This window comes from Pelodiscus sinensis, chromosome 19 (assembly GCF_049634645.1).
Source record: "Pelodiscus sinensis isolate JC-2024 chromosome 19, ASM4963464v1, whole genome shotgun sequence".
NCBI lineage: Eukaryota > Metazoa > Chordata > Testudines > Trionychidae > Pelodiscus > Pelodiscus sinensis.
In genome coordinates this window covers 8,901,857-8,929,596 of record NC_134729.1, presented here as the reverse complement: position 1 = coordinate 8,929,596, position 27,740 = coordinate 8,901,857, and the positions used below count along the sequence as shown (strand labels likewise).

Genomic DNA, 27,740 nt, shown 5'->3' with positions numbered 1-27,740 from the left:
AGTGCTGTGGTTTCCCGAGTGCGGGCACTGAGGGCACTCCAAGACAGGACTGCTTTGCTGTCCCTCATCGAGGTAGACAAGCAAGTGGGGAACCCTGAGAACTGTCTGTCCGGGGTGGGGGTAGGGTCCCTTTAAGCAAGGAGTTCAGTTAGCCTCAGGCAGCAGCCCTACACACTAAGTCCTAACTTGATGCCCTGCCGGCACTGGTTCCGGCCAGTTTTAACTTCGGTTCAGGGTCCACTCAGTGTGGACGCGCTATTTCAAAATAGTTTTTGTGTATAGATGCATTATTTCGAATTAGCTTAATTCAAATTAACTACTTCGAATTAAGTTAACTCGAATTAACACTGTAGTGTGGACATACCCTGACATATTGGAGACTCAGATGAAGGACCACTAAGTTTTAAGATCTAGATCTATAGCACTGGCTGTCAGTCAGTAAAGAGGAAATAGTCAGTGAAGACAGTCATGCTAGCTCTGAGTCTTATTAGTCTTAGAAAAAGAACTGTACCATTCTCTGTGTCGTCTCCTTCACTGTCAGTCTTTGCCTGTTTGCTGTCTGGTTCATCTCCACTTTGGGACTGTTTCCGCTTGCGCCCTCCTCCTTCAGTATCTGATCGCCCTCCTGAGCGGTTGCGGAAACTCCTCCTCTTGGGCTAGAAACACAAAGTTGAATGAGCACCTAAAAACATGTGTGACCCTTCCATCTAGATTATAACAGGATTTACTACATAAAATACAGCTAGATTGAGCAGTCTGCACTAAGGGTATCCAAAATACCATACATGGTTTCTTATCTCCCAAATAGTTAAGTTTTTCTAAAGAGAGTCTACTCAAACTATATCCTATTTGTACAGAGAAACCGCATACCAGTCTGTTGACTCTTTGAAAGGTGACAGTCAAATCTGACAATCAATGGAAAATGTACTGTTCTAACAGGAAGTGCATATTTCACAGCTAACCCCAGTGCTCCTGGATTAACAATGCACAAGATGCCTTTTAAGGGTAACTAAATGAGTAAAAAGCAAAGTAACAAAGGTGTTAGAAGAACAAGTAGCTTGACGGTTCTTACCATAAGAACGTTCAGATGCCACGGCACTGTACTCATTCTGTTTCTTTGCCTGGCAACTCCATATGGCATGTTACCATACCTTCCCATTCCTGGCATTCCCATCATGCCATAGTCATAGTCACCATAGTCTCCGTAGTCTCCATAGTCACCATAGTCCCCATAATCTCCATAATCCCCATAATCGCCATAGTCCCCATAATCGCAATAATCAGGGACAAGGGCTTGGGAGAAGAGAGAAGGGAGCCTGTTGGGGCAGGGACCACCCATGCTCCGCCCACCCATGTAGTTCAACTCATTCCAGCGTGCAGATAGTCGCTCAGTACTTGAAGATGGCATGAAGCGGTCCGTGCGGTTGAAAGCATTTAGACGTGCCCGATTTTGAATCCGATTCTGGCCCCTCCCTCTAATGAGACCATAGCCATTTCCTCTGTTGCCGGCCTGATTCCTGCGGCTGTCAAACTGGCTTCCAAAGGAATCGTTCCGATCAGTTCCAACTTCGCCATAATCATAGCCAGCTCTGTATAGATCACGGTCGTTCATTGAAGACCTTGAGTCATAAGACTCAAAAGACTCAAACCTGAAAGAGCTGCACAGCAAGCAAGGAATCCAGTGAGTAGCTAATAAAGTGCAGAGTCATGCTCTGCCAAACATAAAAGAAACTGAGAAATTTATATACAGATTTAATGTGGGTTAAAACTAGCATCAGGACACAAAAACTGAAGATGCAAAAAATGAAAAAATACAATGGCCCCTTGCTGAATTATACGTTCTCACAGGAACTACACTGACCTTAGGGAGACTTGAGAATTGAACTAAAAATTTGCAAAGTTTGCAGTACAAATATGTCTGATCAGAAATATGTCTGAATAAGTTTCTCACTTTTAATTTTATCTTTTGAGTGGGCACTTGCTGATCCTTCAGTCAAAAACTGGTGAGTTTATCCACCTTTATCCCATAGGGTATGTCTACACTACAGCGTTAATTCGAGTTATCTTAATTCGAAATAGTTAATCAGAATTAAGCTAATTCGAAAAACTGCATCCACACTGAGTGGACAGTGATTCGGATTTAAGGCTGGCCGGAACCAGGTCGGGGTAGGGCATCAGGTCAGCAGTGTCTTTGTGTGGCTGTTGCCTGAGGCTATCTGAGGCTTGTGCTTAAAGGGACACAGATCCCCGCCCCCTTGGGCAGCTGGTTCCCAGGTGTCCCTGCTTGCTTGCCTACCTCGCTGAGGGACAGCAAAGCATTTGTGTCTCGGAGTGCTCTGGTTGTCCTCACTCGGGACACCAGAGCACTCTGCAACATGGAGCCAGAGCTGCCTCTGAGCACTCTGGTGCTTCTTGTGAACATGTTGCTGCAAGCCTGGCTGTACTTTCTGCAGGCTGCCATCCCGGAGGTCCATCGGGAGGCTGTCAGTATCCAGGAGGCCCTGCAGGAGAGCTTCCACCCTGAAGAGCACTCAGAGCCTCCCTGGTCTGCCCCACTGGAGGCTTATGCCTCAATCCTCCCTCACATCCTTCCACTTACCCCTCCCCCCAACCCCGCTTCCTGATGTCAAATAAAATACACATATTTTCATGAACACAAACTCTCTTTATTTAACAAAACTGGCCGGGGAGGAGGGGGATGAAACTCTGGTGAGAATGGGAAAAGGAGGCAGGAGAGGGGAAGAGAGAGGGTGGAGAGGGGAAACCTGGGTGGAGGGAGCTGGGAGGGGAAGCTCAGGGTTGGGGGTCTCGCCGGATCACCTTGATTTTCATGCTAACCTGCTCCTGGGATCACGTGGCCTTTGGTGGCCAGGCTGGCAGCTATCCTGCCACAGACAGCCGTGTTCCTCCATCTAGCATGGACATTGAGGGCATCCCCCCCCCCCAAAACCTGAGTAAGGTCCACCCTGATCTCTGCCCTGGACCAGGAAGGTGCCTGCCTTCTCCGGGTCCTGGCAGGCTCCTGGGAGCTGGCAGACTGCTCCTGGGGATTGGAGGAGAGCTGGCTGCCAGTGGCTTGCTGGTTCATGTTTTGGGGCCACTGGGTCAGGGGCAGTGATTGCTGGCTCTGGGCCGGCAGGCTTGGAGCTGGCACAGGCACTGTGGCAATAGTCTACCTCTTTAAGGGCTCCAGGGAGGGCGAGGGGGGGAGAGGAGTATTCTTGCTTGAGGCTAGAGTGGCCACCAGGCCACCCTGGGAAAGCTGGAGACCCCCTATTTCAAAATAAGTGTCTACACAGCACTTATTTCGAATTAGCTAATTCTAGTTTGATGTTACTCCTCATAGAATGAGGTTTACCAAATTCGAATTAAGCGCCCTGCTATTTTGAATTTAATTTGAAATAGCGGTTTGCCTGTGTAGACACTATTAAAGTTAATTTGAATTAACAGCTATTATTTCAAATTAACTTTGATGTGTAGACATACCCATACTGAGGTATAGCCAAGAGATCCCTTTTTTTCCCACTGCCAGCAAAAACACACAATAAACCAGGTACTGTACACAGATGCAGAAATAATAATAAACTGAAGAATTAGATGCAGAGGAACAAGAGAGCAAAAAATACCTGCCTGAAGTCGTGATGATAAATTTAGATTAATCGGCTAATTGAATAGTCACAATTTGCATCAACTATTCAATTAGTTCAGTGCTTCTCAAATGGTGTTCCATGGAACCCTGAGGTTCCGTGAGAAAATAAAATAGTTGCAGATTAAACACCTCACTTCAGCATCTTTTCATTAATAAAAGTAACTTTCTGTCCAACTAACTGTGAACAGAGAAACCAGAAAATATAGCATTATGAGGAACAGGAGTTGATAATCTGGGCATGAGAGATCAAGGCTGCATTTTATCCTAACATGTCTGTTTATAAGGAATTTATATTGGATCATTATCTTGGCTAGGGAAGGTTTCAAATCTAATTTGAAATTACAGCAATTTAAAAATGTTACAATCTCTGTGAAAAGTAAGAAGTGATAAGTCACCTTTCTTGGTCTTCCATTCCTTCCCCAGCTCCACCACTGCCTTCCTTAGACAGCATATCCAGACGCTGGTTTATTTTGGCTATGATGGAGTCAGAGTTCTCATTCGCCACAGTTTCTGTACTGTAAGTTGCAACTGGCATACTGGTGTTGACATCAGCAGTCATGCTCATGTCAGTAGTTTTGGGAGTCTCCCAGGTAGTGGTGGTGGCAGCAGCAGCAGCAGCAGCAGCTGCTGCTGCAGCATAATTGTACGAGGCAGCTGTAGTAGAGCCGGTGGTTTGGGTGCCATAATAATCATAGTTTTCATAGCCTTGGAGAAAGAGAAAATAAAATGGTATACACCATCACAGCAATATAGGCTCATGGAAGGAGTTTGGAGTCTAACAAACTCACTCTACCAGTCAAGTTTGCAGCTGATCTTTACTATATGATGAAAACTTTTAAACTAGAACAAATATGGTCAGGTACTCTGTAAAGGAAAATCCAGTTTTTCTAAAACTACAGAAATCAAAGAAAGTATCTGTTGCAGTCAGCCAATTATCATGAACCAGTGTAGGATTATTCCAGAGCTTGGTCCAGCCTGGTTTTAAATGATACAAGAAAGATCTTGCACTATCATAAAGATTTGCTGTTATTATAATGTTCAGCATTCACACTGTAACACGCTGCTAGCATGCACTATCTATGTAGTAGGTTCCATCAAGTTCTACTAAAATTTGAGACCCCCTATGTTGTTGAGCTTGTAAAACATATCCAAGGATAAAACACAACATTAAATGTATGTTAAGACACTAACCAGAAAATTTGAAATTATGGGTCACAATTTGTTGTTCTAAGAACAACAAACTGCACTACAGCTACGTTCATGCCACTACTGGATATTGCTTATGCAAACCTAGCAACTCAATTTGGGATGCATATGACAGTACAGCAAATACTTATAATAGCACTACACACCCATAAGCTCTCAGCAACTAGGAATGTTAAGAAGCATGTAATTTGTTAATTGTGTAATCAAAAATTCTGTAGACTACTTGATTAATTGATAAGGGTTCTATTTGGAAATCATGGGGGGGAAGGCGGGCAAAGCCCGCCCACCTTCTAAAAGCCCCTCCCCAGCCTTATGGGAGGGACACTGGACCCATGTCCAATTAATTGCTTGGGACAAATAATGACAAAAGGATCAAGGAGCACGGGCTAAAGGTTCAAAATAAGGGAGCCGGATGGGGACACCGAGCAGAGAACCCCGGACAGCGCCCACTGCTCCTCAAAGCTATTGAAGGAGCCAGTGGACGCCGCCCAGAGGAACTCTGCCCAGATTCGTGAAACCAGGGAGGAACGGAAATAGGCCCCACAGTCGCAGAGAACCCCCTCGTCCAACATCCTGCTCCTGGTATTATAGATGGTGGTCTTTGCTAGGGCCAGGAGCAGGTTGACGAGGAGGTCTCGCGACTTTGTGGGGCCATGGGTAGGGTGTGCATACAGGAAAAGGTGAGGGGAGAAGTGCAGCCAGAACCCCAGTAAGAGGTTCTGGAGGAGCCAGAATAGGGGCTGCAACCTGGCACATTCAAGGTAGGCATGCGCCAGGCTCTCCCTCACGCCGCAGAAGGGGCAGGTGTCTGGGATGGGGGTAAACCGCACCAAGTACATGCCAGTGCTCACGGCTCCATGAAGGAGCCGCCAACTAATGTCCCCGATGGGCCGTGGAATTAGATCAGAATAGATGCTGGCCCATCGGGGTTCCCCTCCCTCTACGGGTCTTAGGTAGTCCCGCCACTTGGTACCGGGGCGGGACACAAGGGTGGGGAAATGCAGGGTGTGGAGCACGAGCATGTACAGATGTTGTCTTGGCGCGGCTCGAAAACAGACCGGCTGCATATTTTGCAGCCGGCTGGGGGTCCAGGGATGGGGAGGCCAGGGGGGGCCCGCGGAACAGGGGCCCGATAATAAGGGACAGAGGTTTTGCAGGGGGGAGGGGGGCGGGGCGTACCCTCTCGCAGGGCTCGCTGTAGGAAATCGAGAGCGGGCCACGGCAAAGCCGCCTTCACCTCCTGGAGTAGGCGCAGGGGGGTTCGAGGGGTGGAGAGCCCCATGCACCGAGCGAGCGCCCGGGGATCCACCCAGTCCCCCCCGTCGTAGTCCAGGAGGTCTCCGACCATGGTGGTTTCTGCCAGGATCAGCCTCCATAGCCAACCAACTAAAAATTTTACTTGCAGAGCTTTGTGGGGGGAAGGGAGGGAGAGGCACAGGGGTTATTGTGTGTAGTCAATAAGCACCTGCTTATCAGTTAATCGTTTAAATTGACTACACTATCACACTCCTAACAGCTACAAGCAGTGCATTGACTCATCAAGCCAGGGCTGTACTAGTTTTGAAAAGAAAATACATTCTGAGCACTGTACTGTACTTAAAATACAAGCTTCCTCTCATTACTACTTCTGACCTGCAATACCTTCTGCAATGCCAATCTTAGGGCTTGAGTGAAGGGCTGCCAAATGATCATCAAGAACATGCTCCCCAAAATCCCTCCATTCTATTATGCCTACAATAAACTTGACAACTTTAGACCACTGATGCCACTGCCTACTCACAGGACCAAAATGGTCTAATTTCCTTGTACTTCCCTATCTGTCTTATCCATCTGTTGTCTCCTGTCTTAGACTGCAAACTCTTTGGGGCAGGAACTATCTTTTTGTTCTATGCTTGTACAGAATGTAATATAAAGGTCTATAACTAGGGCTTTTAGGCTCTGATAAACACAAGTAAGAGATTCTTCCCTATTGACTTTTCCAGAGATGTAGAGCCTTCCATGCTACACAATCGCCTCTTTTTTAAAGTGAAGACTAGAGAAAAAGATGACTGAAAGTTGTAATAATTAGTTTTTCCCAAATTAAGGCACAAACCCAGTTTAAAAATACTTCAAACCACAGCCAATTACACCCAGAGTGAAAAGGTAAATTCTAAACCCCAAACAAGGATTTATTATGAGAACAAAGACAAATCCTTTAGCACAGGGTTTCTCAAACACCACTGCACCACAAACTCCTGACAAAAAAATTACTACATGACCTCAGGAGTGGGGACAAAAGCCTAACTCTGCCCAACATACACTGCCATGGGCAGGGAGGCCAAAACTAAAAGCCTGAGCCCCATCATCCAGGGCTACAGCTTCCACCCTGTGTAGTGAGGCTCAGGCTTCGGCCTTGGGCCCTAGCAAGTCCAACACTAAGCCTGGCAACCCCAATACAATGAGGTCGTCCTGATCCACTTTGGGGTTCTGGCCACAATTGGAGAACTACTGCTTAGGCCAGGCCTAGGCAAAATATGGCCTGTGGGCCCAATCCGGCATGCCAAACCACCAGATCTGGCCCGCAGATGCTGCAGGGAGCCCAAGGCTCCCTGCTTGCCTCATCCCATCCACACAGTGCTCAGAAATATGGTTCCAGAGCAGTTTGACTTTAAAAACTGAGCCCGGAGGACAGAGGGGGAAACTTTAGGAGCTGCTCCCGCCTCCAGCACAATCCCATTGGCTGGCTTCTCGCCAAAAACTAGTCAATAGAGCTGCCTGTTTCAATAACAGGCAGCCATGAAGCAGCACAAGGGGTTCATAGTTATTCACAGAACAAACAGCTGAGCCTGTGCGGATGTGGGGGAGGAGCAGGTAGGGAGGCTGATTCTGGAAGGGGCTGCTGGCTGGCAAGTTTTGTTGCCAGAGCCTGCATCTGGTACCCCGGCCCCTCCCTTCCCCAACCCTCTGCCCACGTACTCCTCATACCCAAATCCTCTGTCCCCTATCCTGCACCCATGCCTCCTCCCAGATCCAGCATCCCAATCCACTGCCCCAGATCACATCCCCTCCTGACCTAGCTCACAACCCCACCCCTGCACTCCAATTCCCTTCCCTACATCACAATCCAATGCTTTGCACCCCCAGTCCAGTGCCCCAGGTCACAAATGTCTCCTTCACCCGAACTCTCTCTCACCCCAAAAGCTCCCTTCTGCACCTAACCTCTATCCCATACCCTGCACCTATATTAATATTATATTAATATAATATTCCATATTAGTATTAGAGGAAAGTGCAGCCCTCGACCACTTTCCAAATTCTTGGAGTGGCTCTGCATCAGAAATTATTGTCCACCCTTGGCTTAGACAGATACAGCTATGTTTAATGCACATAATCTAGGTGTAATTTTTAATGTCAAGAGCATAGTCCTAGCTTTTGTGGGGAAAGGTTTGTTACCCAGGCTCATTACTATTCTGGCTTGAAGCCAAACAGTGCAGAATAACAAAGCAAAGTATAAATGAGTGAATTGGGAGAACTGACCTTGGTATTGCAGTCAACTCAAGAAATTAAACAGAGTATAAAGAGACATTAACACAAAAATAATGCATTTATAAGACATACCTTGCCAATTTGCTGCATTTGTTGCATATGTACCTATGGGATGAAAAGGCAAAAGCATTATATCAACATCAGATGAATCACCCAATTCCACTTACAAAGGCTCCCTCAATGTCATTCAATTTAATGCTTACAAAAATATCCTTTCATATAAAGCAGGAAGGAAAAAGCTCTCCAAAGTACTGTCTTATGAAAATATAACAAGTAATTGGAGAATTAAATGGAAAATTGTATTATGTGGGAAATAGCTCTGATTTATTTCAAGAGAAAGGCGGTGATACAGAAATAATATACTATTACACTCAGACCTTCCAGTCACAAAAATAAATATATTCTTCCGCAGCTTATTATTCAAAAAATCTGTTGGTTTAATAAATATTATTAATCTTTAGCCTATGTTCACCATTGGCAGACCTAAGATTATTAGCTTCCTCCAGTTCTATTAACACTCCTTTAAAGCAGTTCTTTACAAAAAGGAACTCTAAAAATGTAGGATTGCTTCACAAGCACAAATCAGTTTTCAGGTTTCTCAGCAGAAGCCACATAAGCAACCACAGAAGTTAGGCTGCAACTTACTAAGAACTCCAGTTTCAACAATCTCTTATTGGCAAGACCATAATGCACAGGGGTTGACAAACTATGGAAAACCCTACTTGCCAGACAAAAAAAGGGACTCGCCACCCTCCCCCACAAAAAGTGGTTTTTTAATGGCATAAATTCCCAATAAGAATAAGAACAGTAATTACTTATAACTTATTAGTAATTACTATCACCCAGGTTATTAATAAATATCTTATAACCCTCTACCTTTTCTCTCTGCTGCCATGTCTCCTCCCCTTGCTCCATCAGCTCCCCTGGTGCTTGCTGCCCCCCAACCCCTCACCCTGTGCTGTCCTGACTCCTGCCCTTCTCACTGCCCTCAGCCTGCCTGAGACCTGCCCCTCTCCGCCAGCCCTTCTCTCTGCCCTGTGCCCACTCCTCCAGTAGACCCACTGATCGTGTGAGCTACCCCTCCTCATCCCCTCTCCTAAAACCTCCCTCTACACACCTGCCCTGCCTCTCTCCTCTGGTGCTGGTTTTTCCCATGCAGTTGTCTGCCCTTCTGCTTCACCCCTAGAATCCCATGGCACCTGCCCCCTCCTGGTGTCTCCCCCTTCTTACTGCCCCTGCCCCCTTTGCTCTCTTTTTCCCCCGATACCCACCCCCTCTGCCCCATTCCCCTCATGCCCGTGCCCTCACAGATGCCTTGCTCCATCCCCGCCTTCCTCATGCCTACCCCTTCTTTCAAGCCTTGCCTTCTCCCAGCACCTCCCCCTCCCCCTACCGTCCCCAGTGCCCTTACCCTCTCCTCTCCCAGCATTACCCTGTCCCCCCTCCCACTGACACCTCCCCATCTGCCCTTTTCCTCATTGTCTGCACATGGCCCCCTGGCATTTGTCTCTCCTGCACCCCTGTCGCTTGGTGCCTTCCCCTTTCTTATTATTATTCTTCTCCTGACCTCTTCCCCTCAGCACAAGCCTCTTCCCCATATTTTTCCCCTCCCCACGGGCCAGCTCTAGGTTTTTTGCTGCCCCAAGCAAAACATTTTTGCCCCCCACCCCCTTTGGTGTTGTCTTTTACACATGTTTGCATTTTGCAATGTTTTTTTTGTTTTGTTTTCTTTTTTGTCCCGGCATTTTAGCCCAATAAATAACAAATAGCATTTTCATTCGTTTTTTTCCATAAAGGCAAAGGCGCTTCAAGTGAACTTCCCTTTTCACTGCCCTGTCCAGCCCCTCCCTATGGGCAAGCACCCTTCACTACCGACCCACAGGGGGAGCAGGGTGCAGGGACAGCACAAAGCCAGAGGGGTGCAGGGAACAGTGGGCGAGTACGGGGGTGGCACGGGGAACGGGAGGCACAGAGCCAGAGGGATGCACGGATCGGGGGTAGCAGGGTGCGATGGAGGCATGGGGAATGGGATGCAGGGAACGGGAGGGGCAGAGGGATTGGGGTCTAGGGACAGTGCCGACAGAGGGATGCAGTCTAGACATACCCTAACAGGAACAAAACACTCTGAAATGTCTTGCTTTTATCTCCTCAATTCAGATGGATGACAAGAGGGGGGATATAATGAGTTTAAGTAGTAGGAACCTTATCTAGCAAATACTTGAGCACATATTTAACTTTACTACAGTATGTTGCCCACTGAATATAGTACCCAAACATTCGCAGAATCAATGCCTAGGTGTGGAAAGCAACCTTCCAATATAAGAGACCAGGAATATGATGGGAAGGTGGAAGGATGGACAGACACCACCACAGAACAGAAGTGAGTAGTCCTGTTTTTCAAGAAATAAACAGTGTCAATATTTAAACAATAAATAAATAATAATAATAATAGAGGAAAAAAGCTATAAGCCAAAAATGAAGGATGCTACACTTTCAGTTGCAGAACATTAGAAAGGAAGAGGCATAAAACAAGTTATTTAAAAAAAATGCAATTCGCCATTACCAGCTTGCAATGTCACTCTGAAATTTACCTTGAGCATTGGTGGCTGCAGTACTCCAGGTGCCATAACCTATAGAAAGAAACAAGCATATTAAGCTACTATAACAGTGGCCAGCAACCAGTATACTGGGATCTACTGGTAAATCTTGGAGCCTTTGACAGGTGATCCTGACAGGTTTGGCGGGGAGGCTTTCAAGTGCCAGCACTTCATCTGCCCCTCTCAGCACTGACCTGCTGTTGCTGAGAAGCTGCCTCCCAGCCCCGGGGAGCCTTTTGTTTGCTGTGCAGGGTACAGGAGGAAGAGGAGAGGGCACTGATGTCAGGCACCTCCACCCACCCTGTACCCCATCTCCACAGAGCGGGTGGGGGGCATTGATGGAGAGAGTTTGCTGGCTGCTTTTGGAAATGGTGCAGGGCCAGAGTAGGGGTAAGCCTGCACCACCACCCAGAAACCACGTGTGGTAAGTAATGCCCACCTGGAGGCTGCATTCCAAATCCCCGCCCCAGTCCTGAACCCCTCATGCATCCCAAACCCCTGCCCCCAACCTTCCTCCCAGAGCCTGCACCCTGAACCCCCTTCTGCACCTCAACTCCTTGCCCCAGGCTCAGCTTGGCACCCCTCCCACACTCCAAATCCTTTAGCCCAAGGCCAGAGTCTGCATCCCCCTCCTCCGAACCCTAGCCTGATAAAAGTGAATGAGGACTGGGGAGGGATGCAAAGGGGGGGGGCCTCGGAGGAAGGAGGTAGGGCAAGGGTGTTTGGGTTGCAGGTAGATTTTGGATTGCACTTAAATTCAAAAAGTGATCTTATGCTTAAAAAGACTGGAAACCACTGTACTATAAGGACATGCTACTCTTTCCTAAGGCTCTTGTACAATGAAGGCTACCCTAGTGACTAGCATTAAAGGGTGGCTTTTGTTTCTTTCTTCGGTGGTTTAAGGGACTATTTTTGTTTGCAGATTTTTATTGTTTGGCATATGAAGCCCTGGATCTGTGATTTTAAAAAACTACTGCTAAACACAAAGATACATAATAAGAAGTGAAAGCAGAAACATTGAGAAGTTTAAAATACTCTACATTTTACAGGATTCCCCCCCCCCCAAAATAAGCAATCACAGGAGACTCCTGAGATGCAACCGCCCAAGTTCTGACCCCCCACACTTACAACCATTTTTGTAACAACCATTAATTTCCCCATATATGGCAGCTGTTCCAAACACCCAATCATTTCTATTGACCTTTTCTGAACCTTTTCCAATGGCAATATATCTTTTTTGAGATGAGGTGACCACATTTGTACATAGTAGTCAAGAAGTGGGAGTGCCATGGATTTATAGAGAGGCAATAAGATATCTGTTTTACTGTCATTCCCCTTTTAAAATTATTCATAACATTATGTTTGCTTTGACTGGTGATGCACATTGAGTGCATGTTTTCAGAGAGCTATCCACAATGACCTCACAATCTCTCTACACAGCTATATTAGTCCCCATCACCTTGTATGTGTAGTAGGGATTATTTTTTCCAATGTACATTATTTTACATCAGGACTACTTAACTTTGGAAGCCCTGGGAGCCATACTGATACTCACAGCACACGCTGAAGACTGCAACTTAAGTGTGATTGCATATATATACACAACTATATGCAAACAGCTTCTTTCACAGCGACAGGCACGAATACAAAGATTAAGGCAAAATGACACAACACGCAGGCCCCATTTAAGTCAGTTCTATTGATATTAATAAAAAAGATATTTACCCAATTTCCACCCATAGTAAAACATTTTTAATGAGCAATGACAGTCCAGGAATTTAACTATTAAAACGCATCTCAATAGAAGAACATTAAATTAACTACTTTTTTGTTTTGGCTCCACCCGCATAAACCCAAACTGTACCACAGGCCACAAACAGACCCTTGGGGGACCCCACTAGTTACCTCTCTCCACTCTGAAAACTTACCATTTATTCTTATCCTTTGTTTCCTGTCTTTTAACCAGTTATCAATCCATGAAAGCACCTTCTCTCTTATCCCATGCAATTTACTTAAGAGCCTTTGGTGAGGGACCTTGTCAAGGGCTTTCTGGAAATCTAAGTACACTATATACACTGGATTCCCCTTATTCACATATTGTTGACCCCCTCACAGAACTCTAGTAGATTAGTAAGACGTGATTTCCCTTTACAGAAACCATGTTGACTTTCCTCCAACAAATTATGTTAATCTGTTTCTGACAATTCTATTCTTTACTATAGTTTCAATCAATTTGCACAGTACTGATGTTAGACTTTCCACTCTTGTAACTGCCAGGAACACTTCTAGAGCCCTTCTTAAATATTGGCCTCACATTAGCTATCTTCCAGTCATTAGGTACGGAAGCTGATTTAAAGGACAGGTTACAAACCACAGTTAATAGTTCCGCAATTTCCCATTTGAGTTCTTTCAGAACTCTTGGATGAATGCCATCTGGTCCTGATGACTTGTTACCGTTCAGTTATCAATTTGATCCAAAATCTCCTCTAATAACACCTCAGTCTGGGACAATTCCTCAGATTTGTCACCTACAAAGAATGGCTCAGGTTTGGGAATCTCCCTAATATCCTCAGCTGTGAAGACTGAAGCAAAGAATTCATTTAGCTTCTCTGCAATGATTTTATCATCTGAGTGCTCCTTTAGCATCCTGATCGTCCAAGGGTCCCACTGGTTGTTTAGCAAGCTTCCTGCTTCTGATGTACTTAAAAACATTTTGCTTTCTGAGTTTTTGTCTAGCTGTTCCCCAAATTCAAGAACAGTTAGTCAGAATGCTACAAATCACACTGAAGTGACCATATACACTCAGATAATACATGTTGTTATCTTGCTGAAGAAGCCATAGAAGGCAAAAGACTGGTTTTCCTCTCTGTTTCTTTTTGGCTACCAATCCTATTACTAATTTAGAAAAAGCCAATGTAATTTTTACCCTAGAAATCAAGTAATTTTTCTCTTCTCAATTCTGGATTCCACCCTTTCCTCAAAACATTTAGGATGGGATTTTTGAGTTCTGCACGCTTCGTCAGGAGCATACGGGGCCATAAACACTGCCCTTTCCCTCTGTAGGCAAGCCTTGTAGAGACTCTTGCCTCTAATTTAGTTTCACAAGTCCATATTTCTCAAAGAAGACTTAAGGAAAATGTATTTTAAAAATATATAAATTCATTTAAGACTAAAGGATTGAATCCTCTATTCTAAAACTCCCTTTAGAACATGAATACCGAGAATTTTCCCTACCTTAAAGTTAACTTAACTAAATCTACACTTTCATAAGGATAAATCCACACTGATATTACTAAACAAAGAAAAAACCCTCAGAGTCTAAAATAAATTGCCAAGAGGAGCTTAGAAAGAATTACTGCTCCTATTATAATTGTTATATGTCAGTAAGAAAGTACAAGTTGTACCTCCTTGGTCCAGCACCCCTGGGGTCACAGATGAGGGATTTTGCCAGACCATAGAAGATAATTTCTTGGCCCCCATCATTGCCCCCCCCAACCATGGCATCGCTGCCAGCCTCTCAGGTGGCTTCCCTCTGCTGCTGGCCCCTCCGCACACAGGGCTCCTGGCTCCATTACGGCAGCTCCACAACCCCAGCACCAGGCTGCCAGCCCCACAGGGCAACAATCACATCAGGGAAGTCTGTTGGGCACTAGTGGGGCATATAACAGCCCCACTCCTGGATTTGCAGCCCTGCTGCAAGACAGCCCTGCAGTAAGGCTCCTGGCTCCAAGAGGCAACTGTGCTGCCTCCTAGTCCTGCCGTTCAGCTGAGCTGATTGGCAGCAGACAGGCTACTCGGTGGCCCACTGTCTCCAGGTTTCGCCGTGCAATTTCACTGCTGCACTCCAGCCCCACTGCCTCGCAGCCCCTGCATCCCACTCCCCGTAGTGTTGGCATCAGGCAGCAGCCCTAATACTGGGTCCTAGTCCTTCTGCAGGGCTCTTAGGGTATGTCTACACTACAAAGTTAGTTCGAACTAACAGACGTTAGTTTCAATTAACTTTCATAAGCGCTACACTAGCACTCCGCTAGTTCGAACTTAATTCGAACTAGCGGAGCGCTTAGTTCAAACTAGGTAAACCTCATTTTACAAGGACTAAGCCTAGTTAGAACTTACTAGTTCGAATTAAGGGCTGTGTAGCCCCTTAATTCGAACTAGTGGGAGGGTAGCCCTCCCCAGCTTTCCCTGGTGGCCACTCTGGGCACCACCAGGGAAACTCGTATGCCCCCCTCCCGGCCCCGGAGCCCTTAAAGGGGCACGGGCTGGCTACGGTGCCCGTGCCAGGTGCAAGCCTGCCAGCACCCAGCCAGCAGACCCTGCACCTGGCACGCCATGAGCCAGCCACCCGATGCCCCCCAGCCCTCCGCCTCTTCCTGGGACCAGGCTGGCGGCTCTCGGGAGCCTGGCCAGGACCGCAAGAGGCGGGCACCCACCTGGTCTAGTGCAGACATCGTGGACCTCGTCCATGAACTCCACACTAGGCACAGGAAAGTGGCCGTCTAGGGCAAGAGAGCTGCCAGCCTGGCCACCCCGGAGCAGGTTGGCATGAAAATCAAGGTGGTCCACTGAGAGCCCCAACCCTGAGCCCTGAGCTTAGAATGGCCATACTGGGTCAGACCAAAGGTCTATCTAGCCCAGTAGCCTGTCTGCCAACAGCAGCCAACCCTAGGTACTCTGGAGGTGATGGACCAAAGACAGTGACCAAGCCATTTGTCTCGTGCCATCCATCTCCAGCCTTCCAAAAACTTTGGGCAGGGACACCATTTCTACCCCCTGGCTAATACCACTCCATGGACCCAACCTCCATGACTTGATCTAACTTCTCTTTAAACTCTGTTCTAGTTCTAGCCTTCACAGCCTCCTGCAGCAAGGAGTTCCACAGGTTGACTCTTTGCTTTGTGAAGAACTTTCTGTTACTAGTTTGAAGCCTGCTACCCATTCCTTTCCTTTGGTGTCCTCTAGTCCTTCTATTATGGGAACTAATGGAGAACTTTTCTTGATGCACCCTCTCCACCCCACTCATGCTTTTACAGACCTCTATCCTATCCCCCTCAGTCTCCTCTTTTCTAAACTGAAAAGTCCCAGTCTCTTCAGCCTCTCTTCATATGGGACCTGTTCCAAACCCCTGATCATTTTAGTTGCCCTCCCCCTCCCACCTCTTTTTCCCAGTCTCCCCCAGTTTTGTTCAATAAAGAGAGATTCTATTTTTGAACACACGTTTTCTTTATTTTGTACATCAGGAAGGGGGGCTAGGGAAGGGTAAGTGGAAGGAGGTGAGGAAGGAATGGGGTACGCACCCCCGATGGGGAGGACTGGGCTGGCTCTGCGGGCTTCTCGGGGTGGAAGTTCTCCTGCAGCCCCCCCGATTGCCCCCTCCCCCCAGATGGCAGCCTGTGGCAAGTGCAGCCAGGCTGATTGCCGAGTGCTGTGATGTTCCGCGTGTGGGCACTCAGGGCACTCCAAGCCAGGACTGCTTTGCAAGCGGGGAACCCTGAGAACTGTCTGTCCGGGGTGGGGGTCGGGTCCCTTTAAGCACAGCCCTCGGCTAGCCTGAGACAGCAGCTCCACGCTCTAAATCCTCATCTGATGCCCTGCCGGCACTGCTTCCGGTCATCCTTAACCTCTGTTCAGGGTCCACTCTGTGTGGACATGCTAGTTCGAATTAGCAAAACGCTAATTCGAACTAGTTTTTAAGTCTAGCTGTGCTAATTCGGATTAGCTTAGTTCGAATTAGTTAATTCGAATTAAGTTAGTTCGAATTAGCACTGTAGTGTAGACATACCCTTAGTGACCAGCCCTCCACCAGCACTCTCTGATCCTGGGACACCCGTGGCCCTGCCAGTCCAGAGGATGTTGCTAGACTAGGGATGTTAAATTTTAATTAACTAACTAACCGAATAATTTATGGGATTTCCATCCACTATTCGATTAGTCAATAAGAGCTTCCGCATTCCACCTTTGAAATGTACAACAGCCCCAGCCGGGGCTCTTGTGCATTTCAAAGTTGGAACACGGCAAGCATGGAGCCGGGGGCCAGCAGGGAGTCCCACTGACCCTGGGCTCCATGCCACTTTCAATTGTGAAATGCCCAATAGCTCCAGCTGGGGCTGTTGTACATTTCAAAGTTGTCTGCCGCTGTGGCCCTAACTCTTCCCATGAAGCTGGGGTGAATGGGCTGTTAAGCGGGCTCCCACCAGTAGCCCCACCTCTTCTCCCCCTTTGCTGCCTCTTTGTGATGGAGGCAGCAAGGGGGAGGGGAAAGCAACTAGTTGACTAGTGTGTTGATAATCACTAACATCCCTATGCCAGACCAGGGAGGTTCAACCTGTACATCTCTAAATGCTCCTGTAGTGCTCAGTATGGTGCTACAGCAAAATGGGAATTGTCAGATTAAAAGTCAAGGATATTTACAAGTCTACAAGTTTTGATGTTTACTTTTGATGATTCATCATCAAATTTAATCTGTTCACATTATCCATCTCTTTCAGGATGAACTTTAGTTTCACTTCAGTTCAGCAGTTTCACTTTTCAGGTTTTTTTTTTTATATACACTAGAATTAGGCTGCTCTGTTTGGGCTGCATATGGGACATTGCAAGGAAGGTTTAAACCCAGTCCAAAACACAAAAGTACATTTTTTTAAAGTTAATGATAAAGCCTGAAACCTATAAATGATATGTGTACACAGATAACTAGGACCACAGACCCTTAGTTTTGAAGTCCACCACTTTAGCAGACAGAAAATAATTCTCTTATAAATATGAAAAAATAAAAGGGGAAGAGAGGAGCAAATATTTGTATTGCAATGAAACCTGCAGAGCCCAAATTAGATTAATGACCCACTTTTCTATGCACTCTCTATTCAGAATTTGAGACAAAGCCTGAGAGAAGAAAGAGCCACAGAGCAGAAAGTGACTTGCCTATGTTCACAGCAGGTGAAGCAGCTGAGCCAAACAAAGACCCCAAATCTGAAATCCTAGGCATTGCCTTAGTCACTCGACTACAATACTGTAATACATAGAAAATTAGCTCACAAGTCAAAAAATCACTAGCATGGGTTTAATACAAATGTCAAATTAAAGCTTGCTTTGCAGTATATGCAAAATGTACAAAACCACAAAAGACCTAAGTAGCTGTACAACAGGGGTGGGGAACCTTTTTTGAGTCAGGGGTCACTGACCCACAGAAAAATCAGTCACACAAGTGAGAAGCAAAACCAACAAAACAGCAACAAAAACAAAAAATTCCCCTCACTGACATGGCAGGGGGGACTGGAGCACTAGTATGGGCTCCCCAATGCTGGAGGGAGCTCTGAGTCTTGGGGGCCAGATTCAGGCCAGCCAGGAACTGGATGTGGCCCCCAGGCCTTAGGGTCCCCATCTCTGCTCTACAATATGCCCTACAGATATCCCGAGTTTTGACAGTTACTGTCTGCAGAGGCTATTTGGCCTAACATGGAACATTCAATCTTGGTCCATGGCTAGACTACTCTATGCTGAAAACTGTAGTATTAACTAAGGATGTTAAGTATTAATAAACAATTATATGAGTAGTCGATGCATTTTTGCACTGACTATTTGATTAGTCAATAGGGAGGTGTTTCAAAGAGGCAGCACAGAGCCCGGGTCGACTATCCGATAAGCATTTGCTTATTGGATAGCCGATTAGTCCTTAATATCCCCAGTATTAACAGACTACACCTCCGAATTAAAGATGAGGACAGCTGGAATGTCTTCTACTATATACAAACTGGATGTCCACCTCAATGTCATGACAAGTGTTTAATGCAAACGAGGCAAATAAAAATGTGGTTTAAAATATAACTGTGTAATCTCTAAATATCATAGTAGTTACACATGCTGCGGGATGCAGTACAAAATTAAATAAGCTTTATACTGCAGTGAAGCAGCCTCCCTGGGAGTGGGACTAGCATGGGCTGCTGCAGGCCTTGCTTGAGGGGAGCCTGTATCACCTGCAGCTGGGAAAGGGAGGGCTGGCTGGGTGCATCATGGACAGGAGCTGCTCCAGTGAGCCCTGGGCAGCACCCTGCCAAGGTGGACAGGAAGCTACTCCAGCCCCCACCTGTTAACCAGAGCCGGGTAAGCTTCACCCATTAATGGTGAGGCTTACTGATACATCCCTAAAGCAAACCTCTATAGGGTTAAAGGTGAGGATTATAGGTTGAACAGGTTGAACATTCACATCTCAATCACAGAAGTATCTCCCTACTCCACGCCAATATTAAAATCATAAAATTTAATGAAAATCAGTTTTTCCTAAGTTTTACAGATGAACAAATAACTTTCCAAGGGTCAGAAGTAAGACTCTAGATGGTGAGGCTCAAAACAAACCATTTTTAAGCTTGTTACTTATGTTAAAGAGATTAGGGGGTGACTTTTAAACTTGATAAGCATCTACACAAGCAGGGCTTGGTGAATGGGGGGGGGGATAGCTCAGTGGTTTGAGCATTGGCCTGCTAAACCCAGGGTTGTGAGTTCAATCCTTGTGGAGGCCATTTAGGGATTTGGGGCAAAAGTTTGTCAGGGATGCTCCTTGGTCCTGCTGTGAAGGCAGGGGGTTGGACTCAATGACCTTCAAGGTCCCTTCCAGTTCTAGGAGATAGGCAATCTCCGTTAATTTAATTTAAATGGCAGCAAAAGCCACTCGCCAGCCCCACACAGCACATGTGCAAGACCAGCATTGAGCATGCGCATGCTGCAAATGAACAGGGCACCCAGCTGAAATCTACTCGCCCTATACATGAGGAACAAATATTGAATAATGAACTCTAGCAGAAAAAGGTATACAGGCAGTCCCTGGGTTATGTACAAGATAGGGACTGTAGGTTTGTTCTTAAGTTGAATCTGTATGTAAGTCAGAACTGGCATCCAGATTCAGCCACTGCTGAAACTGACCGCCAGTTCTGACTTACATACAGATTCAACTTAAGAACCCCAAGTCAGCTGCTGCTGAAACTGATCAGCAGCTGATTCCAGGAAGCCCAGGGCAGAGCAACTGTGCCTCGGGCTTCCTGTAGTCAGCGCTGGTCAGTTTCAGCAACGGCTGACTTGGGGATGTCTGAGGCAGAGCAGCTGGGGTGCTGCTGGGTTGTTCCAGTAGCACCGCTCCTCAGCGCTACTGGACCAACCCAGCAGCACCCCAGCTGCTCTGCCCAGCAGCACCCCAGCTGCTCTGCCCCAGGAGTCCTGATTCAGCCACTGCTGAAACTGACCAGCACCGGCTGAATCAGGACGCCTGGGGCAGAGCACTTGGGGTGATGCCGGGTTGGTCCAGTAGTGCCCAGAGCGGCGCTGCGGGACCAACCGGCAGCGCCCCAGCTGCTCTGCCCCAGGGTCCACAACAAAAGCCTGGTCTGCTGGGGGGGGGGGCACACTAGCTGCGCCCCCCCCCCAGCAGACCAGGGACACAGGGAGCAAAGCGGCAGCGGGGGGTGCCTCGCCCCTGAGGCTTTGCTGTGGCCGGACCGCTTTGCTCCCGGTGCCCCTGGTTTGCTGTAGGCGGTCCCCAGCAGACCAGGGGCACCGTGAGCAAACCCGCAGCCGCGGCGGGGTCCCCGCGCTTCTGAGGCTTTGCCAGAGCAAAGCCTCAGAAGCACGGGACCCCCCCGCGGCTGCAGGTTTGCTCACAGTGTCCCTGGTCTGCTGGAGACGGTCCCCAGCAGACCAGAGGCACCGCGAGCAAACCCGCCGCTGCTGCGGGTTTGCTCCCGATGCCCCTGGTCTGCTGGGGATGGTCCCCAGCAGACCAGGGGCACCGGGAGCAGCTTTTCTTGACCCGGAGCTTGAGGTGGCTGATCACTGCCTGTGAGCTCCGGGGCGAGAAAGCCCCGTTCGTAAGTGCGGATCCGACACAAGTCAGATCCGCGTAAGTCGGGGACTGCCTGTATAACATGATGCAATGGTTTGAAGTTAGACAAATTTAGTTTACTCCTTATTTCCAAATTGGAATAATTTATGAAGGCCTGTGTGAGTGCCCCAGGAAAAGGTAACAGTTTTATTGGTTAAAATTTTATCAGTTACATGGCTAATTTTTCCCCCATTTTTTACATCCCTAATCCCTTTCAGTCTTGGAATCTAGGACAAAGCTACCTCTCACTAGGAATGTAAACATTTGTTTTAAAAATTTAACCATGCAACTGCTAAAAATCATAGCTGTTATACACACTGTGAGCTATGCCTTATACTTCTCACATTCCACCTCTTGGTTTTCATATAGAACAGATTTGTTCTACATCCCTAGACACTTTCAGTTTTGGAATCTACTTAAATAAGCTTCAGTAGGGATGGGAACAACTAGCTGACTATCAAATAAGCAAATGCTTATTGGATAGTCAACACACTAGTTGCTCCCCCACTCTTGCTGCCTCTATCAGAAAGAGGCAGCGGAGGGGGTGCTTCAAAACAATAGCTCTGCCATGTGGTGCCTGGGGCCAGACTCTGGGCTCCAGCAGCGCTGCCACTTTGAAATGCCATGTGCAGCCCGGGGACAGCTGAGGAGTCCCCAGCTGGCCCTGGGCTGCACTCTGTTTCAAAGCAGCAGTGGCAGGGCCATGGGGAACCCAGGATCAGCTGGGGACTCCTCTGCTGACCCTGGCCTCCATGCTGCTTTAAAATGCCACAGGGAGCACAGGGCCAGTGGGGGACTGCTTGAGTGCCCCACTGGCCCCATGCTCCCTGCAGCACTTCCACCTCTGAAGAATAGAAACAGTCCTGAGGCTGTTGCTACACTTCAAAGGTGGAGGTGCCCTTATCAACTAATAGAATAGCTGTAAATTGCATCAACTATTCGATTAGCCAATTAATCTCAATTTAACATCTCTATACTGCAGAGCCCACAGCAAAGCCACCTCCCCAGAGTGCAGGCTCTGCAGCCAGTTCCGTGGGACCAGGGGGCTCCCACAGAGCCAGTGTGTAACCTACAACAGGGGGCAAGCCAGCCTCACCATGGACAGGAGCTGTTCTGGCAGGCTCCCTGCCTAGAATAGGCAAAGAGCTGCTTCAGGCACTACGGGTTTCATTTATATCTCTACTTCTCAGAGGGGTACCCTTGTGAGTCTATAACTGAAAAAACTTAAAAAGTGGTCCTGCAGCACCTTAGGGACTAGCAAAAAATGTAGATGGTATCATGAACTTTAATGGGCACAACCCACAATCTGTACTTCTTACATTCAACCGCCTAGTTTTTGTACAGGACCGATATAACTCCAAATGTAAGTAGTAATAGAGATGTAGCCATGTTAGTCTGGTCTTGCTAAAACAAAAAACAGGACTATGCAGCACTTTAAAGACTAACAAGATGGTTTATTAGGTGATGAACTTTGTAAGTCACAATCATCACAGGCTTTGCAGATAATTTAGCATGCTGTTTCAGTCATAAAAGCAATCTGCTTGTGTTGAATTCTTTGCCATCTACTAAAGGAAATGGTTTCCACCAAGAACTTTGCAGATTTTAAAAGAAAGCAGCACATATTTTGGTCAGGGCACCATTCTGAATTGTCCTATAGACAGCAGCATTTCAATCCACTTATAGTAAACAATGGTACAGAAAGTGACCTTTTGATTAATCCTATTTATAAATTATTTTATCTCCAAAAGGGCATACTGATACTTAGGAAGAGACAAAGGATGACAACACACAAAAGGTTTAGAAAATAATGTGAAGTTTAAGGAACTTAATATGTACAGTTCTTAATGTTTATTCCAAGTCTGTGGCAGAACAGCACAAAGGAGTAGAGATATATTCAACGGTTAAAAAGAAACTTAAAATAAGAAATGTCTAAATTAGCCACATTTAGGGAAGGGTTTTTCTTTTCCTTTTAACAATCCTATATCATTTAAGAACATACAAGGCCACCTACTGGCATTTACTACAACGATGATAAACAACAATGCTTAACATCTGCTTATCACTGTCCTAAGGCATATTCATGTCATGAATTCATGGTATTATTTGGAATAAAAAACCAACAGTATTTTCTCAGTTTTAACAATTGTCACAGAACGTTTTGATAGTTAAATCTGTTTTCTCCATGAATTCCATTCATCACCCTCTACTGCACACATACACATTTTTGTTATTGTACTCAAAAGGGGAAGTGTTTAAACTTACAGATACACTCAACTAAATACACATTAAAATGTCACCTGCTAGAGATCCATTGGGCATATTCTATCATTAAGGTGACTATATCTGTATAGTTTTATATAAGATCTCAGAATTTACAAATGTTGATATATACCTGAGAACCAAAACCATAAGAAACCTAAATAATTCCCTATTCATGTCCATAACCCTGGCTTTGATTTTGTTCCTCTCAATCAGATCCTTCTTTTCACAGGCTGGGGTGGGTAGCTCTGCCATAACAAGCACCAAGCTTGAAACACCTACGCCCCCAATTTCAATACCCCGGATATTTTTCCATCTAACAGGAAGCCATTTGGGGTTGGATTACAGGGCTGCGCTGGGGGGTGGCTGAGAAGGAAACACGGCGCTCACTACTGAGATTAGGCAAGGCCTGCACAGGGGAGGGGGGAGCTGCTACCGCAGACACAGAGATGGAGAGAGCCAGAGCATGCAGGGAGGAAGGCTGCTGGGGTGTCTACTGAAGGGATGGCGCTCTCGCCCCAGGCCTCAGCTACAGGGCTAGGGCCGCTATTCTAGGCAGCACTAGTTGTGTTGGGCCCCATGCCCCGCCAATGGGGGACCGCGGAGCAGCACACAGGCCCGCACCACACAGACGGCCGCGGCTTCCTACGGCGCATCCGAGGGAGCGCGCACGGGACAGAGGCGGTCGCGGGGCCGCGCACACGCGGCGAGGGGCGGGCGGCCGCCATTTTGTGTCGTCTTCAGAAATGAGACCCGCTCCATTTCCAATCCCGGGAGAGAGCGGGGCGGCTCCTCCGCCCCCCAAAGGGGCCCTGCCTCCCCTTACTCCCTCTGCGCCATTGCTCATGGTGAGGGGGGACAACAGCCAAACTCACTCTCAACGCCGTCCCCCGCCCCACCAATCCGCAGGGGTCAAACGCTGAGGGGCGGGTCCGACAACCAATCAGACCTGCCGTACCCACACGGTAGGCGGGGTTAGCACTGCCGGGGGTAGGCTGCACCCCCTACCCAAACAAACGGTGTCGGTGAAGGTGGATAGAGAGCGGGAGAGTCCCCCGCGATGCCTCAGCGCTCTCTGTAGAGCTCAGACCTCATTCCGTCCCGCTTGCTCACCGTATCCCTGATCCATGTTTCCCTCCACCTTGAGCCAAGTCCAACGGCACCTCCGCACTGCACGCCCTTCCGCTCACTACGCAGGCGCCACACGCTTGTTGCCCATTGGCTACTGCTGCCATCAGGTACCGCCCCCAACGTATCCTATTGGGTCTACTATCTAGTTCCGCCCCACCGGCCACCCATTGGCCAGGGCTCCCCGAAAACGCTGCCTTTCTCTCTGTTTCCGTTGGTTCGTGTTTCTTGGGTACTCGGCAGTTCGAGAGATTCCATTGGATCAGCCAACTTCATCTTGGGTGACCTCGAGCGTTCTCTTAGGCCTGTTGCTGGGCTGTTAACTGTCAATCAAATAGCCAGTTGGCTGGCGGAAGGTGAGAGGACGCCATATTGGAAGTCACAGGGGCGGTTGGTGGAGCACCCACGGGGACCACTCGAAGAAGAAGGGGCCCCTCCGGGCAGGCTGGGGTGACGAAGTGTTTGCGGGTCCCAGGGGCTGGCCCAGGGATGGGGCACTGTCCAGGGATCCACGCGTGCCTCAGACTGGGCGAGTGGGGGTCGCACTGCCCAGAGTCTGGCTGGGCCTCTGGCTGAGGGCTGGATTCCACACCCTCCCTGGGCAATTTGTTCCAGTGTTGTGCCACCCTGACAGTTGGGAAGTTTTTCCTAACGTCCAACCTAAACCTCCCTTGCTGCAGCTTAAGCCCATTGCTGTTAGCAGCAGCCAAGGAAAACAATTTTTCTCTCTTCTTGTAACACCCTTTCAGGTACTTACTGCATTGCCCTGGGCACCAGAAACATATTGCTAAGTAGAATCACATGACTGTTCTTGTGGCTTCCAGAGCAACACTTTAGTGTAAATGTTTACAGCCTTTGGTCAGTGTAGATGGGAGCAGGGTCTCAATGAACACACACTGGTCATCTGAAGAAGTAGGCTGTGCCCACAAAAGCTTATGATACCATCTACATACTTTATTAGTTTTTAAAGTGCTACCAGACTATATGTTGTTTTTAAGTACTTCCTTGACAGCTAGCCGAGAGGGGGAAAGACTTTGGGTGTGTTTATGTAATACCGTTTGCTCCTGCTCACATTCAGCAGACAGATTGTCAAAGTGATCAGTTTCAGCTGGTATTGGGTACAAATCACCCTAGTACTGAATTCAGGGGTAGTGAAATATAATTACCAAATTTTATAATTATTGTGGCAACAGGCAAAATCAGGGCTGTCCTTAATCTGTCCCAAATAAGGGGGCCAGCCTCGGTTGAAAGAACCTTGTTAAGCCAGGTCGAATGTTAGAGCTCTGTTAAAGGAAGAGGAGTGGGGGCAGATGTTTAATCTAGGAGGCTGTACACCCTCATCAAGGCTATGTCTACACTGGGGGCTTCTTGCGCAAGAACAACTTGCACAAGGATTCTTATGCAAGAACACGGCCACGTGTGAGATGTGCTTTTGTGCAAGAGCATCCATGACTGTGTGGACGCTCTCTTGTGCAAAAAAGCTCTGATGGCCATTTTAGCCATAGGGCTTTCTTGTGCAAGAAACTCCTGCCATGCATTTACACTGCCCTCTTGTGCAAGAGAGCTTACACCTGTTAGAAAACAGCGTAGCTCTTGCACAAGCAGCCCTCTCCTACCATGCTTTACTGTAAATCTTATTGCGTAAGAGCGGGCAGGCAGTGTGGATACTCTGCGGAAGAATGGCCGTTCTTGCACAATAACACCCCCCCCCCAGTGTAGACATAGCCCAAGAATCCTCCCTGGAGTGGTTTAACTTGTGTCCCCTCTCCCCTTCAAAGAAAGGTAAATAGGCTTCAATAGGAACCTCTTTGTTATGTTAAATGCTCAATTACAGTTAAACTGCTTTGTAGCCTGCTAAAAATTACTGAAACTGAAATCACTGAAGATGGAGGCAGCTTTCTGCCCAGACTGCAAAGAACTGAAAGTTAGTAAAAGACTGATGTGTAGCTGTTGTACCAGAAGGCAACTGACAGTCAGCTTGTGCAGGGGTCTGCAATCTTTTCAAACCAAAGAGCCAAACTACATCAAAATTCAAAACAAGTGGTCAAAAAAGAGCTGTAAAAGAATGCCCATTTGCAAGATTCCAAATATGCAACAATATTATTAATTGACATGATTAATAACAGCATAAATGAAATGTATTCACAGACTCCTGGGACTTTTATGGGACTTCCACTGCTGCATTTTTTGCACATTTCTTGGAAGTTTACATCATAACTGGTCAAAGTGTGCTTCATGCACACTTTCAGGCTATCTTCTGTCAATCTTATGGCAGGAGTCTGGGTTGGAGTATATGATGGGCTCAGGGCACGGGCTTGGGAGATGTGAGGGTGCAGGAGTCGAGATGTGAGGGTACAGGAGATTAGGCATGTAGCGGTATGAGGGGCTCAGGGCAAGGAGTTCATGTGTATGTTGGGCTCAGGGTTGGTTTGTGAGTGAGGGGGCAGGAGTGTTATGATGCTGCAGCCAGATGGGGAATGGGCTCAAATAGGGGGCTTGTTGGCCAAGCTTCATTTTTAAATAAATTAAAATACTGTGTCCAACACAAAAGATTTCAACATTGTATTTCTTTATGGCAGGGTGGGGAACCTTTTTTTGGTCAGGGGCTACTGACCCAAAGAAAAAAGTCAGGGACCACACAAGTGTGAAGCAAACAAAAAAACAAACAACCCCTCCCCCCCAAAAAACCCTCCAACCCTTACTGATGTGTCCCCCAACTGAGACACCTCACTCCTGTGGCACTCCATCTCCATGGGGAGAGGAAAGGGCAGGAAGAAATGAGGTTCAAGTCCTCATGCCAGATTAACTCTTCTGGAGTTCTAGGATTAGTGGATTTTGTGGGCCTCCTTGTGCCCCCAAAAAGGAGGTTAACCGATCTTGCGGGAAAAGGAGGGTTTTTTTTTGCCAAAAGAAAACATCCGGACTGCTTGTTTTTGCACAAAAACCCGAGTGAAAAATGCATTGGCAGAAAATATACAAATGAGATCATGACGCATGCAAATGAGTCCCTCATTAGCATATTTTTTGCCCATAAAAACTCATAGTGTAGATGTAGCCCTTGTCACCAAAGCCCATATCCTCCACTGCCATTTTTGCTGCCCTTCCCACGCTGCCCCAGTGCACTCAATGTACATCACCACCACATCCAGCACAGGTAGATGGACTTGCTCATGTGATCTTGGTGTCTGTGTCCTTTGAGACGAGAGATGCTTCTTAGATTACAAGATTATTTTAAAAATCTAGGAAAGCTGGAGGCTTTCTCTACCCCTCACTTCCAGCAGAAAGCAGGCACTGGCTGGATCACCAGCATAGGTTGCAGAAGGGCGGAGGACTCGAGCTGCAAGCCATATTTGGCTCCTTTGTGAGCCATAGGTTGCTGACCCCTGAGGTAGTGAATGAATAGCTGGTGAACTGAAGAGATGCAATGGACAGCCAGTAGGGCATCAGCAGAAAGTGACCAGTAGGGTGGTGAGCAAAGGAGTGAGTAAGGTGCCTCTTTACCTTTCCTCGA

At 47.3% G+C, this 27,740-nt stretch overlaps 1 protein-coding gene across 4 annotated transcripts in view; it reads right to left on the bottom strand.

Moving 5' to 3' along the window:
• The window catches only part of AKAP8 (A-kinase anchoring protein 8), a 55,520-nt gene extending 31,196 nt beyond the window's left edge, over window positions 1–24,324 (bottom strand). For 3 of the 4 annotated variants that reach the window (XM_075902147.1, XM_014571964.3, XM_075902145.1), the window contains exons 1-6: window positions 24,215–24,323; window positions 10,972–11,010; window positions 8,453–8,485; window positions 4,045–4,354; window positions 1,073–1,658; window positions 512–656 (exon numbers count right to left, since the gene is read on the bottom strand). In XM_075902147.1, the coding sequence (XP_075758262.1) occupies window positions 512–656; window positions 1,073–1,658; window positions 4,045–4,354; window positions 8,453–8,485; window positions 10,972–11,010; window positions 24,215–24,230 (1,129 nt within the window). In that variant the 5' untranslated portion in view covers window positions 24,231–24,323. Of the gene's footprint in view, window positions 1–511; window positions 657–1,072; window positions 1,659–4,044; window positions 4,355–8,452; window positions 8,486–10,971; window positions 11,011–24,214 lie in introns of all 4 variants that reach the window. The other variant, XR_012896641.1, reaches the window with a different exon arrangement.
• Window positions 24,325–27,740: the final 3,416 nt, after the last annotated feature.